At 43.8% G+C, this 17,500-nt stretch overlaps 1 protein-coding gene across 1 annotated transcript in view; it reads left to right on the top strand.

The window, feature by feature from the left end:
* Window positions 1-8,474: 8,474 nt before the first annotated feature.
* LOC123490293 (lysosomal cobalamin transport escort protein LMBD1-like) overlaps window positions 8,475-17,500 on the top strand; it is a gene marked incomplete at its 3' end in the record, with an annotated part of 30,295 nt that continues 21,269 nt past the window's right edge. Inside the window, exon 1 of the mRNA XM_045220355.1 lies at window positions 8,475-8,558. Within this exon, the coding sequence (XP_045076290.1) occupies window positions 8,525-8,558 (34 nt within the window). The remainder of the gene's footprint in view (window positions 8,559-17,500) is intronic.

A 17,500-nucleotide genomic window follows, 5' to 3' on the forward strand; every position in this document is an offset into this window, starting at 1 on the left:
TTTGGTTTTAATTAAATTCAATTAAACAATAAATCTTTCTATTTATTTTTTACAACAACAACAATATATACATGTAAAATGTAATTATGTCATAAAATCGCCAGGATAAGAAAAATGACTTGCCACTGTCTTTAAACAAAGCATCTGTCCATGTATGCTGATGATTCAACCATATACACATCAGCAACCACAGCTAATGAAGTCACTGAAACTGTTCAAGAGTTGCAGTCTGTTTTGGAATGGGTGGCCAGTAATAAACCGGTCCTTAACATCTCTAAAACTAAGAGCATTGTATTTGGTACAAATCATTCCCTAAGTTCTAGACCTCCGCTGAATCTGGTACTGAATGGTGTGGCTGTTGAACAAGTTGAGGAAACTAAATTACCTGGTGTTACCTTGGATTGTAAACTGTCATGGTCAAAACATATACAGTGCATTTGGAAAGTATTCAGACCCCTTTACTTTTTACACATTTTGTTATGTTACTGCCTTATTCTAAAATGGATTAAACTGTTATTTTTCCTCATCAATCTACACACAATACCCCATAATGACAAAGCAAAAACAGGTTTTTAGAATTTCTTTAAATGTAAAAAGATATATATATGAAATATCATATTTACATAAGTATTTGTATTTATTATGGATCCCCACTCTTCCTGGGGTCCAGCAAAATTAAGGCAGTTATACATTTAAAAAAACATAAAAAAAACATTCATAACAGATTTCACAGCATGCTAAGTGTGTGCCCTCAGGCCCCTACTCCACTACCACATATCTACAACACAAAATTGTGTACGTGTGTGTATAGAGCGTATGTTATCGGGTGTAATAATAATAATAATAATAATATGCCATTTAGCAGACGCTTTTATCCAAAGCGACTTACAGTCGTGCGTGCATACATTTTTGTGTATGGGTGGTCCCGGGGATCGAACCCACTACCTTGGCGTTACAAGCGCCGTGCTCTACCAGCTGAGCTACAGAGGACCACATGTATGTATGCATCTGTCTGTATGCATCTGTCTGTGCCTATGTTTGTGTTGCTTCACAGTCCCTGCTGTTCCATAAGGTGTATTTTTATCAGTTTTTTTAATCTGATAATACTGCTTGTATCAGTTACCTGATGTGGAATAGAGATCCATGTAGTCATGGCTCTATGTAGTACTGTGCGCCTCCCATAGTCTGTTCTGGACTATTAATGTTTGCTCTCTGTGTACATCCAAGGGCCTGCCGTGTTGCCCTGTTTTGAGCCAATTGCAATTTTCCTAAGTCCCTCTTTGTGGCACCTGACCACACGACTGCAGTAGTCCAGGTGCGATAAAACTAGAGCCTGTAGGACCTGCCTTGTTGATAGTGCTGTTAAGAAGGTAGAGCAGCGCTTTATTATGGACAGACTTCTCCCAATCTTAGCTACTGTTGTATCAATATGTTTTGACCATGACAGTTTACAATCCAGGGTTACTCCAAGCAGTTTAGTCTCCTCAACTTGCTTAATCTCCACATTATTTATTACAAGATTTAATTGAGGTTTGGAGTAGTGAATGATTTGTTCCAAATACAATGCTTTTAGTTTTAGAAATATTTAGAACTAACTTGTTCCTTACCACCCAGTCTGCAACTAACTGCAACTCTTTGTAAGTGTTGCAGTCATTTCAATCGCTGTAGTAGCTGACATGTATAGTGTTGAGTCATCCATATACATAGACACTGGCTTTACTCAAAGCCAGTAGCATGTCATTAGTAAAGATTGAAAAAAGTAATGGGCCTAGACAGCTGCCCTGGGGAATTCCTGAGTCTACCTGGATTATGTTGGAGAGGCTTCCATTAAAGAACACCCTCTGTGTTCTGTTAGACAGGTAACTCTGTATCCACAATATAGCAGGTGGAGTAAAGCCATAACACATACGTTTTTCCAGCAGCAGACTATGATCGATAATGTCAAAAGCCGCACTGAAGTCTAACAAAACAGCCCCCACAATCTTTTTATCATCAATTTCTCTCAGCCAATCATCAGTCATTTGTGTAACTGCTGTGCTTGTTGAATGTCCTTCTCTATAAGCATGCTGAAAGTTTGTTGTCAATTTGTTTACTGTAAAATAGCATTGTATCTGGTCAAACACAATTTTTTCCAATAGTTTACTAAGGGTTGGTATCAGGCTAATTGGTCGGCTATTTGAGCCAGTGAAGGGGCTTTACTATTCTTAGGTAGCGGAATGACTTTTGCTTCCCTCCAGGCCTGGGGGCACACACATTCTAGTAGGCTTAAATTGAAAATATGGCAAATAGGAGTGGCAATATTTTCCGCTATTATCCTCAATAATTTCCCATTCAAGTTGTCAGACCCCGGTGGCTTGTCATTGTTGATAGACAACAATAATTTTTTCACCTCTTCCACACTCACTTTACGGAATTCAAAATTACAATGTTTTGTCTTTCATAATTTGGTCAGATATACTTGGATGTGTAGTGTCAGCAATTGTTGCTGGCATGTCATGCCTAAGTTTGCTAATCTTGCCAATGAAAAAATCATTAAAGTAGTTGGCAATATCAGTTGTTTTTGTGATGAATGAGCCATCTGATTCAATGAATGATGGAGCTGAGTTTGCCTTTTTTCCCCAAATTTCAGACCCTTTACTCAGTACTTTGTTGAAGCACCTTTGGCAGCGATTACAGCCTAGAGTCTTCTTGGGTAAGACGCTACAAGCTCGACACACCTTTATTTGGTTGAGTTTCTCCCATTCTTCTCTGCAGATCAAATCAAATCAAATGTTATTTGTGACATGCGTCGAATACAACAGGTGTAGACCTTACAGTGAAATGCTTACTTACAAGCCCTTAAGCAACAATGCAGTTTTAAGAAAGAATACCAAAAAAAAATCAAAAAAGAACATACAATATAAAATAATACAAAATAAATGTAACAAATAATTAAAAGCAGCAGTAAAAAATAACAATAGCGAGGCTATATACAGGGGGTACCCGTACCGAGTCAATGTGCGGGGGCACCGGTTAGTTGAGGTAATTGGGGTAATATGTACATGTATGTGGAGTTATTAAAATGACTATGCATAGATAATAAACAGAGTAGCAGCAGCATAAAAGAGGGGTGGGGGGAGGGGGGGGGGGTCAAATAGTCTGGGTAGCCATTTGATTAGATGTTCAGGAGTCTTATGGCTTGGGGGTAGAAGCTGTTTAGAAGCCTCTTGGACCTAGACTTGGCGCTCCGGTACCGCTTGCCGTGCGGTAGCAGAGAGAACTGTCTATGACTAGGGTGGCTGGAGTCTTTGACAATTTTTAGGGCCTTCCTCTGACACCACCTGGTATAGAGGTCCTGGATGGCAGGAAGCTTGGCCCCAGTGATGTACTGGGCCGTACACACTACCCTCTGTAGTGCCTTGCGGTCGGAGTCCGAGCAGTTGCCATACCAGGCAGTGATGCAACCAGTCAGGATGCTCTCGATGGTGCAGCTGTATAACTTTTTGAGGATCTGAGGACCCATGCCAAATCTTTTCAGTCTCCTGAGGGGCAATAGGTTTTGTCGTGGTCTCATCATGACTGTCTTGGTGTGCTTGGACCATGTTAGTTTGTTGGTGATGTGGACACCAAGGAACTTGAAGCTCTCAACCTGCTCCACTACAGCCCCATCGATGAGAATGGGGGCGTGCTCGGTCCTCTTCTTTTTCCTGTAGTCCACAATCATCTCCTTTGTCTCAAGCTCTGTCATGTTGGATGGGGAGCGTCGCTGCAGAGCTATTTTCAGGTCTCTCTAGATATGTTCGATTGGGTTCAAGTCCGGGCTCTGGTTGGGCCCACTCAAGGACATTCAGAGACTTGTCCCGAAGCCACTCCTGCATTGTCTTGGCTGTGTGCTTTCGGTCGTTGTCCTGTTGGAAGGTAAACCTTCGCCCCAGTCTGATGTCGTGAGCGCTCTGGAGCAGGTTTTCTTCAATGATCTCTCTCTGTACTTTGCTCCGTTCATCTTTCCCTCGATCATGACTAGTCTCCCAGTCCCTGCCTCTGAAAAACATCCTCACAGCATCCTCACAGCATGATGCTGTCACCACCTGCTTCATTGTAGGGATGGTGCCAGGTTTCCTCCAGACGTGACGCTTGGCATTCAGGCCAAAGAGTTCAATCTTGGTTTCATCAGACCAGAGAATCTTGTTTCTCATAGTCTGAGAGTCTTTAGGTGCTGGACTTGGGGGCTGTCATGTGCCTTTTACTGAGGAGTGGCTTTCGTTTGGCTACTCTACCATAAAGGCCTGATTGGTGGAGTGCTGCAGAGATGGTTGGCCTTCTGGAAGGTTCTCCCATTTCCACAGAGGAACTCTGGAGCTCTGCCAGAGTGACCATTGGGTTCTTGGTTGCCTCCCTGACCAAGGCCCTTCTCCCCCGATTGCTCAGTTTGGCCGGACGGCCAGCTCTAGGAAGAGTCTTGGTGGTTCCAAACTTCTTCTGTTTAAGAATGATGGATGCCACTGTTTTCTTGGGGACCTTCAATGCTGCAGATATTTTTTGGTACCCTTCCCCAGATCTGTGCCTCGACACAATCCTGTCTCGGAGCTCTACGGACAATTCCTTTGACTTCTGACATGCACTGTCAACTGTGGGACCTTATATAGACGTGTGTGCCTTTCCAAATCATGTCCAATCAATTGAAATTACCACAGTTGGACCCCAATCAAGTTGTAGAAACATCTCAAGGATGATCAATGGAATCAGAATGCACCTGAGCTCAATTTCGAGTCTCATAGCAAAGGGTATAAATACTTATGGAAATAAGGTATTTCAAAATGTGGAAATAGTCAAGGAGTCTGAATACTTTCCGAATGCACTGTAGATTCAATGGTTGTAAAGATGGGGAGAGGTATGTCCACAATAAAGAGATACTCTGCTTTTTTGACACAACACCCCACAAAGGAAGTCATGCAGGCTCTAGTTTTATCTTATCTTGATTATTGTCCAGTCATGTGGTCAAGTGCTGCAAAGAAAGACCTAGTTAAGGTGCAGCTGGTCCAGAACAGAGCGGCACGTCTTGCTCTTCATTGTAATCAGATGGCTAATATAAATACTATGAATGCCAGTCTCTCTTGGCTAAGAGTTGAGGAGAGACTGACTGCATCACTTCTTATTTTTAGAAGAAACATGAATGTGTTGGAAATTCCAAATTGTTTGCAAAGTCAACTTACACACAGCACTGACACACACACTTACCCCACCAGACATGCCACCAGGCGTCTTTTCATAGTCCCCAGGTCCAGAACAAATTCAAGGAAACGTACAGTATTATATAGAGCCATGAGTGCATGGAACTCCCTTCCATCTTATATAGTGCAAGTGAACAGCAAACCTGGTTTCCAAAAACAAATAAAGCAACACCTCACGGCACAACGCCTCTCCCCCATGTGACCTACTTGTTGTGTGTATATATTGACATGTATGTGTAACTGATAGATGCACACACACACACACACTACATGTTCATGTTTTTAAATGTATGTTAGTTGTAAAGTATTTTGTCTGTAATGTCTTTTTCATTATGTGTTGGACCCCAGTAAGACTAGCTGTCCCCATTGGCGTCGGCTAATGGGGATCCCAATCAAATCAAATCAAAACCAGCTTTTGGTTGGTCTTAAATATCCCTACCATCGCTGCCTGAAATTATCACTTTGGGTCACATTTTTAAGGACACAGCTGAAATATTTCCACCCTTCCCATCTGCCTGCCAGCGAGCTGATATAAGACGGGTAAATTACCCATCCTTGCACAGCAGTTAGAAAATAGCACAGCGCTGGCTTTAACAGGTCGAAATTGTCAACGAACGTCATTTGACACTAGCGCCGCGTCAACGCCAGCCGAAAATAGAGCCCTAAGACTACGTCCTAAATAGCACCTGTTCCCTAATTAGTGCACTACTTTCGACCAGAGCCCTATGGGCCCTGGGCAAAAGTAGTGCAATATAAAGGGAATGGTGTGCCATTTTGGACGTGGTTTAAAAGTCATAATTAGATGAATTGCCTGTTAATTATAAAAGTAATGCAGCTACTAAACCCTCTACCAATAGTCATTGATGTTGTTACAGCTACTAAACCCTCCACCAATAGTCATTGATGTTGTTACAGCTACTAAACCCTCTACCAATAGTCATTGATGTTGTTACAGCTACTAAACCCTCCACCAATAGTCATTGATGTTGTTACAGCTACTAAACCCTCTACCAATAGTCATTGATGTTGTTACAGCTACTAAACCCTCCACCAATAGTCATTGATGTTGTTACAGCTACTAAACCCTCCACCAATAGTCATTGATGTTGTTACAGCTACTAAACCCTCCACCAATAGTCATTGATGATGTTGCAGCTACTAAACCCTCCACCAATAGTCATTGATGTTGTTACAGCTACTAGACCCTCCACCAATAGTCATTGATGTTGTTACAGCTACTAAACCCTCTACCAATAATCATTGATGCTGTTACAGCTACTAAACCCCTCCACCAATAGTCATTGATGTTGTTACAGCTACTAAACCCTCCACCAATAGTCATTGATGTTGTTACAGCTACTAAACCCTCTACCAATAGTCATTGATGTTGTTACAGCTACTAAACCCTCCACCAATAGTCATTGATGTTGTTACAGCTACTAAACCCTCCACCAATAGTCATTGATGTTGTTACAGCTACTAAACCCTCCACCAATAGTCATTGATGATGTTGCAGCTACTAAACCCTCCACCAATAGTCATTGATGTTGTTACAGCTACTAGACCCTCCACCAATAGTCATTGATGTTGTTACAGCTACTAAACCCTCTACCAATAATCATTGATGCTGTTACAGCTACTAAACCCTCCACCAATAGTCATTGATGTTGTTACAGCTACTAAACCCTCCACCAATAGTCATTGATGTTGTTACAGCTACTAAACCCTCCACCAATAGTCATTGATGTTGTTACAGCTACTAAACCCTCCACCAATAGTCATTGATGCTGTTGCAGCTACTAAACCCTCCACCAATGGTCATTGATGTTGTTACAGCTACTAAATATCTACCAATAGTCATTGATGCTGTTACAGCTACTAAGCCCTCCACCAATAGTCATTGATGTTGTTACAGCTACTAAACCCTCCACCAATAGTCATTGATGTTTTTACAGCTACTAAATATCTACCAATAGTCATTGATGCTGTTACAGCTACTAAACCCTATACCAATAGTCATTGATGTTGTTACAGCTACTAAACCCTCTACCAATAGTCATTGATGTTGTTACAGCTACTAAACCCTCCACCAACAGTCATTGATGCTGTTACAGCTACTAAACCCTCCACCAATAGTCATTGATGTTGTTACAGCTACTAAACCCTCCACCAACAGTCATTGATGTTGTTACAGCTACTAAACCCTCTACCAATAGTCATTGATGTTGTTACAGCTACTAAACCCTCCACCAACAGTCATTGATGCTGTTACAGCTACTAAACCCTCCACCAATAGTCATTGATGTTGTTATAGCTACTAAACCCTCCACCAATAGTCATTGATGCTGTTACAGCTACTAAACCCTCCACCAATAGTCATTGATGTTGTTACAGCTACTAAATATCTACCAATAGTCATTGGTGCTGTTACAGCTACTAAACCCTCCACCAATAGTCATTGATGTTGTTACAGCTACTAAACCCTCCACCAATAGTCATTGATGTTGTTACAGCTACTAAACCCTCCACCAATAGCCATTGATGCTGTTGCAGTGACTAATTCATTGGCAGACAGACTGTTCTACTGCGTTTTGAATGACATGGCATGTTTACAGATGAGTATGCAGTTTGATGGGAAATGAAACAGTCTGCCCTACTCTGCTTAATAAATAACAGTTCAAGACATTCCCATGAATGTACAGCTTGATCCATTTAATTGTTTGTCCAAAATAAATGTTACAGTAAATTAACTTTGTTGTCAACCCTGAAGAAAGCTTTTGATACAAAAACATGAATATTTCAATATTTCACTCCATCCTGTTGGTTTCAGTGGCAGGTGTTAGCTAGTCTATAGACTCAGACTGGGGGTATGTGTTGACATTCTGACAGCATTCCCTTCAATGCTAGGTAAATAAACTTGTCTAGCAGGGACAACTTTATGTAAATAGTGTATGGGAATCTAAAACTCTACTGATGATGCCGACGGCTGTTGATAGAAGCAATTATTATCAAGGGACGTAATCAAAACAGTGTGTTTCCATTTAGAAATGCACTGGAGATACCCAAAGTCATGGCTTCTCTGATACATTTACTTTTCAAAGTAGGCTATCACATGCATTTCACAGTTGGGCTTATTTTATCTAGCCTGGTCCCAGATCTGTTTGTTCTGTATAGCCAACTCCGATCAGATCTGGGACCAGGCTATATTGTATTTTACTTCTATTAAAGCCAATGGTTTTAATGAATAGTATTTTTGCAGGGCCTTTGTTCCTCTTGAAGCCCCACCTAATCAGAATGCCACACAGTGGGAGAAGATGCAGTATTTGTTTGAGGAGCTGGGGAACAACCGTAAGTACTGCCTGACTGGTCACACTTTACAGTAAGGTACCCTTTAAATAACACTTTACAGTAAGGTACCCTTTAAATAACACTTTACAGTAAGGTACCCTTTAAATAACACTTTACAGTAAGGTACCCTTTAAATAACACTTTACAGTAAGGTACCCTTTAAATAACACTTTACAGTAAGGTACCCTTTAAATAACACTTTACAGTAAGGTACCCTTTAAATAACACTTTACAGTAAGGTACCCTTTAAATAACACTTTACAGTAAGGTACCCTTTAAATAACACTTTACAGCAAGGTACCCTTTAAATAACACTTTACAGCAAGGTACCCTGTAAATAACAATTTACAGTAAGGTACCCTTTAAATAACACTTTACAGTAAGGTACCCTTTAAATAACACTTTACAGCAAGGTACCCTGTAAATAACAATTTACAGTAAGGTACCCTTTAAATAACACTTTACAGCAAGGTACCCTTTAAATAACACTTTACAGCAAGGTACCCTGTAAATAACAATTTACAGTAAGGTACCCTTTAAATAACACTTTACAGTAAGGTACCCTTTAAATAACACTTTACAGTAAGGTACCCTGTAAATAACACTTTACAGTAAGGTACCCTTTAAATAACACTTTACAGTAAGGTACCCTTTAAATAACACTTTACAGTAAGGTACCCTTTAAATAACACTTTACAGTAAGGTACCCTTTAAATAACACTTTACAGTAAGGTACCCTTTAAATAACACTTTACAGCAAGGTACCCTTTAAATAACGCAGAACTTTATAACTTTACAGTAAGGTACGCTTTAAATAACACTTTACATTAAGGTACCCTTTAAATAACACTTTACAGTAAGGTACCCTTTAAATAACACTTTACAGTAAGGTACCCTTTAAATAACACTTTACAGTAAGGTACCCTTTAAATAACACTTTACAGTAAGGTACCCTTTAAATAACACTTTACAGCAAGGTCCCTTTAAATAACACTTTTACAGCAAGGTACCCTGTAAATAACAATTTACAGTAAGGTACGCTTTAAATAACACTTTACAGTAAGGTACCCTTTAAATAACACTTTACAGCAAGGTACCCTGTAAATAACAATTTACAGTAAGGTACCCTTTAAATAACACTTTACAGCAAGGTACCCTTTAAATAACACTTTACAGCAAGGTACCCTGTAAATAACAATTTACAGTAAGGTACCCTTTAAATAACACTTTACAGTAAGGTACCCTTTAAATAACACTTTACAGTAAGGTACCCTGTAAATAACACTTTACAGTAAGGTACCCTTTAAATAACACTTTACAGTAAGGTACCCTTTAAATAACACTTTACAGTAAGGTACCCTTTAAATAACACTTTACAGTAAGGTACCCTTTAAATAACACTTTACAGTAAGGTACCCTTTAAATAACACTTTACAGTAAGGTACCCTTTAAATAACACTTTACAGCAAAGTACCCTTTAAATAACACTTTACAGTAAGGTACGCTTTAAATAACACTTTACATTAAGGTACCCTTTAAATAACACTTTACATTAAGGTACGCTTTAAAGGTTGTACCAAAACGACAATTACCCAATTTCTGCCAATAAGTTCTAACTGTTTATAAGTGATTTATAAACTACCTATTAACTCATAATTCACTGTTTATAACCTACTTATAAACCATTTACAGCCACTTCTTAAATGGTACCTTAATGTAATGTGTTACCACCTCACTTATGGTCCTATGTCACTTGCACACACAGTCCTTTTATCAGATAGCCCTCATGAATGACCCACCACAGCAGTCAGTCAGTTGTCTCAGTGTGGTCGGTAATGAATATCCATTTAGTGGTGGTATTGAAAAGCTGCATGGGCCAGACAGAACGATGGATGGCTGACACAGGGCTGCACACTGAGGTGACATGTGGACTTGGCAGAGGCAACATTTTCCCTCGTCAATGTCAACCATCCTCATTGTGCCGCTCGCAACCAACTGTCTCCCGGAAAAAAGGGAGAAAGCCTCCCTTGCTTTGATGTGTCACTCAAGAAAGACGGTTCGCTCTCCACTGCATAACTTTGACGAGTATGAGCCCTTCCCTCTACAGCAGTTCATACTTATGTCTATATTTCTATTTCTCCTAACGTGACTTGCATTTGAATGTGCAAGTCCCAGATGAGCGGTCCTCTATGGTCGTCATAAGCCTGCTGCCTGTGTGTGGGTCCATGTGAATGCGTCTGTGTACACTGTATATGGGCCTAATGCATGTGGACACTGTACTTGTTAAATCTTGGGCTTACAGATCGAGTCGAGACAGAGCCAGCTTTATAGCCAACAAAGTGGCGGGGCTGCCGTTGTTTTTTTGTGTTGTTGAATAAGTTGTCCTTTAATGGTGGGTTTACGGTTAGAGCAGAGCATACAGAGCCAGCGGCCGTGGTCATGTTGGTCCCAGCTCCAAGAGAGGAATCCGGAGGCTCTCCGGGGCTCTGCTCCGTGGCATCTGGGGATCAGGGGAGGAAGTCAACACATCTGTCACACTCTTTCCACTGTAGCATGTAGTCAGATCCTGGCCCTGCCCACCTCTTCTACCCCTCCCTTCCAGCCTCTTCTCTCCTGAACCCACCACCACCACCACTCAAATCCCCCTCCCTCCCCACTCTCCCCTCCTCTAAACCCTCCTCTCTTTCATCCCTCTTCCTACCAGTCTTTGTTACCAACCTTTCACTGTAGCAGTCAGTCCCTGCCCAGACCTCCTGACAGCCTTACCCTTCCCTCCCAGCCCTCCTCCCTGGGCATGGCTGCTGAGCTGCCCCTTCCCAACAACCCTCCTCCCTGGGCATGGTTGCTGAGCTGCCCCTTCCCAACAACCCTCCTCCCTGGGCATGGCTGCTGAGCTGCCCCTTCCCAACAACCCTCCTCCCTGGGCATGGTTGCTGAGCTGCCCCTTCCCAACAACCCTCCTCCCTGGGCATGGTTGCTGAGCTGCTCCTTCCCAACAACCCTCCTCCTGGGCATGGTTGCTGAGCTGCTCCTTCCCAACAACCCTCCTCCCTGGGCATGGTTGCTGAGCTGCTCCTTCCCAACAACCCTCCTCCCTGGGCATGGTTGCTGAGCTGCTCCTTCCCAACAACCCTCCTCCCTGGGCATGGCTGCTGAGCTGCTCCTTCCCAACAACCCTCCTCCCTGGGCATGGCTGCTGAGCTGCTCCTTCCCAACAACCCTCCTCCCTGGGCATGGTTGCTGAGCTGCTCCTTCCCAACAACCCTCCTCCCTGGGCATGGTTGCTGAGCTGCTCCTTCCCAACAACCCTCCTCCCTGGGCATGGTTGCTGAGCTGCTCCTTCCCAACAACCCTCCTCCCTGGGCATGGCTGCTGAGCTGCTCCTTCCCAACAACCCTCCTCCCTGGGCATGGCTGCTGAGCTGCTCCTTCCCAACAACCCTCCTCCCTGGGCATGGCTGCTGAGCTGCTCCTTCCCAACAACCCTCCTCCCTGGGCATGGCTGCTGAGCTGCCCCTTCCCAACAACCCTCCTCCCTGGGCATGGTTGCTGAGCTGCCCCTTCCCAACAACCCTCCTCCCTGGGCATGGCTGCTGAGCTGCTCCTTCCCAACAACCCTCCTCCCTGGGCATGGTTGCTGAGCTGCCCCTTCCCAACAACCCTCCTCCCTGGGCATGGCTGCTGAGCTGCTCCTTCCCTCCCAACCCTCCTCCCTGGGCATGGTTGCTGAGCTGCTCCTTCCCAACAACCCTCCTGCCACCTCTCCCCTCCCTCCCTCCAACCCTTTCCTCACCCTTCCTGACTGTCCTCCCACCTCTCCCCTCCCTCCAACCCTTTCCTCACCCTTCCTGACTGTCCTCCCACCTCTCCCCTCCCTCCAACCCTTTCCTCACCCTTCCTGACTGTCCTCCCACCTCTCCCCTCCCTCCAACCCTTTCCTCACCCTTCCTGACTGTCCTCCCACCTCTCCCATCCCTCCAACCCTTTCCTTACCCTTCCTGACTGTCCTCCCACCTCTCCCCTCCCTCCAACCCTTTCCTCACCCTTTCTTACTGTCCTCCCACTATGCCCGACCACTTCCTCAGGGCTATTGATCTTCTACTGCAGCCTCCCTCCCTCCCTGGGTTGAAATTGCAATGTTGCTCAGGAGGAAACAGCTGTGTCCCAAATGGTACCCTATTCCCATCATAGTGCACTACTTTTGACCAGAGCCCTGCTTAAAAGTAGTGTAATATACAGTATATTGAATAGGGTGCAATTTGGGACACATCCAACATTAAGGCAGGATCATCCCTATGCTAATTCCCCATCTTCTCTCTCTCCTACTCCAGATGGGAGGTTAATTGAGCAAGGGGGAAGACACTCCTCACTAAGTCAGCCTTCCGACCCTAGCGCTGCAAACCTCTCATTTAGGCCACAAACTGCAGCGACTGCAGCTCAAATGGGGTAGCCATTACATTATTCACAATGGTGCAATGAGGCATGCCGGTGTAGAAATCCCCTCAATGACCAAATTGCACCCTATTACCCTTCTGGGCCCTGGTCAAAAGTAGTGCACTATATAGGGAATAGGGTGCTGTTTGGGACGTAGCCAATAGCTGCTTGGGATTGCTTGTGCTTTCTTGCAGTGCTAGTAGGTTGAAGCAGGGCTAGTAGGTTGAAGCAGGGCTAGTAGGTTGAAGCAGGGCTAGTAGGTTGAAGCAGGGCTAGTAGGTTGAAGCAGGGCTAGTAGGTCGAAGCAGGGCTAGTAGGTTGAAGCAGGGCTAGTAGGTCGAAGCAGGGCTAGTAGGTCGAAGCAGTGCTTGACTTTTGCGTCTGGCACGTGAGTGGGCTCCTCTTTAGTTATTTTAGTGCTGTGAAGACCTGGCATCTGAAAGTCACTTTATTTTCTAACGCGGGCATCTGTGTGTGGTATGTAGAGTGTCTTTGGAGTGTGTGTGTGGTTTTAATACGCTCAAGGGCATGCTCTCCAGTCAACCATTCTTCCCTCTGTTTCTCTGAGAGGCCCACACTATCCTTCCCTCCATCCTCTTTTTCCACAGTCAGGCTGGTAATTTATCTCTCCCTGCATTTCCCAAAGTGGATAGACACGCTCTCCTTCCCCTCGCCTCCCCTCTTCCCCTCTCCAAGTCTCTGAGAGAGAGAGACTCCCAAAACTCCACAGTAGTCCAATGATGGCCTTGAGTGACTCTGTGACTGTGTGTGACAGAGAGCTACTGTCCTCTCCTCTGAGGGGTGTTAAGGCTGTTTCGCAGACTCATATCCTGGTCCCACACTCCCAGTCCTCTCTCTCAGAGCCTCGCAACCATACTGGAGACATTAGAATTCATTTTAAACCACCCAAAATGTAAAGGAGATATGTAATTTAGCAGGTGCTTATCAAAAGTGTTTTACGAAACCACCTAGCCTATTTCTACATTCCTAACAAAAGCCAGTTAGAGTATAATGAGTGCATAATGATTTAATATGTGGGATCCCATGTGGGATTGGACACACGACCCTGGTTTTGATAGCACCACCCTCTTACCAATAATCACCCACGACCCTGGCTTTGCTAGCACCAACCTCTTACCAATAGAGTCAGTGTTGAAAAATGAGCTTCTTTGTCACAATCACACAATCAACACCTGAATCACCTGATGCTTCATTACCTTCCAGGTGTGTTCCCTGGCTCAGAGCAGTGGGCCAGGGAACTCAAACACAAACACAGCCACACACAATCACACGTGTACGTCTGTGTGGCATGTGTGTTCTCTGGTCCACTGCTCTGATCGTGGCGTGTCCCAGTGCATAATGTCTACCCCGAGGGACTTTCTGTTTCACACCAACTAAATGGGGTCAAATACACTCCAGAGATTCAAGGTGTTATGGTGACTGGTTACAAACACATACACACACACACACACACACCACACACACAGAGAGAGCCCGTCGGCGTCTTTCATGCTTGCAAAACATTCTATCCTCAGCGGATCACTGCCATGAAATTATTAATTATTTGAATGATCAGTCAGTGGTTTAAATTAATGATCAGTTCAATTTGAGCTATTTTATTTTTCTGGCTGGGTCTCGTCTCTCCATTGAATGAAATTCTGTTCGGTTTTGGAAAAGCATGAAAAGCCTGTAAGGCAAAAGCATCCTTTTTCCTATCAGTAATGAGGCTACGGTCGCTTTCAGTTGCGTAGGGGAAGGTTTAAGTCTGGCTGGGCTGGTTATATAGCATAGACAAAACAAGACTGCATCTCCAATGGGCTCTGGTTAAAAGTAGTGAACTGTGTAGGGAATAGGATGCCATTTGGGACTGTCCCAAAACAGCCCCCGCACCTCTCTGATTCAGAGGGGTTGGATTAAATGCGGAAGACACATTTCGGTTGAATGCATTCAGTTGTGCAACTGACTAGGTATCCCCCTTCCCCTTTCCCTAGCCCTCCTGCTTCCAAGATCAAGAGACTGGGGAAGCAGACACATTTAATAAGACCAATACCAGGATGGAAGACTGAACAAGTGACGCCACACTGAAGCGTTTTTAGGCCTGTCGGCAGTTTCAGTGGTCAACGATAGTTAGTGACTCAGACTGTTGAGAAGCATTGGTAGAAAGTTCTACTGTTATGCCCCAGTTTTTTACGATTATTTTGTCTTCTCATCCTAAATATTTTAAAGCTTGTTGTCAATCTTGGGGTTCTGAGTTTTTAGCCTTTTGAAGCAGTAGAAGAAGGCTGTCCTTCTAAGCTCCGTTTTAGATTAAAGGAATTATATGAAACATATTATCAGAAAAACAACTGTTAGAAAACAACTCGCCAACCAATAGTAATGACACATGATTAAAACAATACTATGATGACTGGTGAAGGGTTTCCTTCTCACTGACCCCTGTTCCATATAAAACAATACTATGGTGACTGGTGAAGGGTTTCCTTCTCCCTGACCCCTGTTCCATATAAAACAATACTATGGTGACTGGTGAAGGGTTTCCTTCTCCCTGACCCCTGTTCCATATAAAACAATACTATGGTGACTGGTGAAGGGTTTCCTTCTCCCTGACCCCTGTTCCATATAAAACAATACTATGGTGACTGGTGAAGGGTTTCCTTCTCCCTGACCCCTGTTCCATATAAAACAATACTATGGTGACTGGTGAAGGGTTTCCTTCTCCCTGACCCCTGTTCCATATAAAACAATACTATGGTGACTGGTGAAGGGTTTCCTTCTCCCTGACCCCTGTTCCATATACACCCTTTAAACACGCTGTAAACACCTCGCTGTTTGACAGGTCTGCTTGGATATCTACTACTATCCATGTACAGTTAGATAAATATTTTGTGCTTGAACCTTAAGGGGCATAACAACAGTATTTCCCATGGTTTGCCATGATAATCTCACCAGCTATTTGAACAGACAGACCCCCCCAGGTCTCAGACAACTTCTCACCTTCGCTCTACATCCACTTCCACCAGTGTGCGTGTGTCTCTCTCTCTCTCTACCCCCACTTCCACCACTCACCTCCTCCTGCATGCCTACTAATGCAGTTGCAGCTTAGTGTGCGTGTCCATATCTGCATGATTCTATCTCTGCTACGGACAGGGAGGAGAAGCTGTCTGGGAGTGCTGGGGCTGAAGCAGCTGTTTAATAAACACTTGTCCTCACTGCGTCGGGGGGAAGGTAGGAAGGCTCCTCTCCTCGGTGTACACAGAGCCTGAAAGGCCTGGGCTATATGCACTAGGGAGATAAGGGCTTCCTCATCTCATTCCTGCGCTGCTGGAGATTCCTGCAGAGTTGGATAGAAGGCATTTTCCACAAAGCCTGTTTTAGCATGGGCATTAAAGGCTTTATGGATTTCTGCCTGTTCAGACTACACAGTCCAGCACAGTATGGTGGTGGTATGCATCTTTACACTTTGTTTACAAACCGCCAATTAAGAATAAGAAGAAAATAGACTATTTTAAAATGGTGATAGTCCCCTAATGGTGCTGCTGAGAGTGGTGGAGGTTTGCCTTCTCTCCATGTCTATGGAACCTAGCTTTCTTCTTCTTCAGAGGCTGAGAGTGGTGGAGGTTTGCCTTCTCTTCATGTCTATGGATCCTAGCTTTCTTCTTCTTCAGAGGCTGAGTGGTGGAGGTTTGCCTTCTCTTCATGTCTATGAATCCTACCTTTCTTCTTCAGATGTGGAGCCCCCACGCCTGGTAATAGACTATATTCTCTCTGTCTAATGCCCTGAAAAATCTGCTTTAATAAACCCAAAGCAGCAAACATAACATCCGCGCGGACTCTCTTTTTGTGCGGGGACTTCACCAACAGTGATGCTCTCCTCTGCAGAACGTGCCCAGTGCATTGTCTCTCGTACTTACCAAGCTCAGACACTTAACAAAAGCTGGGGGAGATCACAAAGGAAAACACCTATTCAAATGTTAATGCTCATTCCAGGCTTTCAGACTTCAGACGTGTTTGTTGTTTTCCCTGCTATACCCACATGACAATAGAGCGCAAGTATTTAATTTCTCTCCATTTTCCTCCCGTGTCTGTGTCCTGGAAAAGCAAGAGCCTACGAAAGTGGTTTGCGACAGACGGAAAAACAGCGTCTAACTTCGGGTTGTCATAAATAGTGTTGTTTTTGATTATCAAATGACTGCTCTGGAGGAAATAGGGGTTTGTGTTTTGAAGTAGGATGATTGAGCAGCCTGTTCGGCAGCAGGATGCTGTAATATCTAGGCTCACCATGACAGGTGGTCTCTACAGCACTAGGCACTTCTAGGTACCAGTAGGCAGACCTGGGTTCAAATACTATTTGAAATAATTTCCAATAATTTGAGTGTTTGTTTTAGCCTGCCTGGAGTGCCAGATGGATGAGGTTTGCACTTGTGGGACTTCTACATCTGTTCTGTTGTGCCAGGCAAGCTCAGTCAAGCCCAGTTAAAGTATTACAAATATATTTGAACCCAGGTAATG

The sequence above is a fragment of the Coregonus clupeaformis genome, unplaced genomic scaffold, assembly GCF_020615455.1.
Source record: "Coregonus clupeaformis isolate EN_2021a unplaced genomic scaffold, ASM2061545v1 scaf3641, whole genome shotgun sequence".
Classification (NCBI taxonomy): Eukaryota; Metazoa; Chordata; class Actinopteri; order Salmoniformes; family Salmonidae; genus Coregonus; species Coregonus clupeaformis.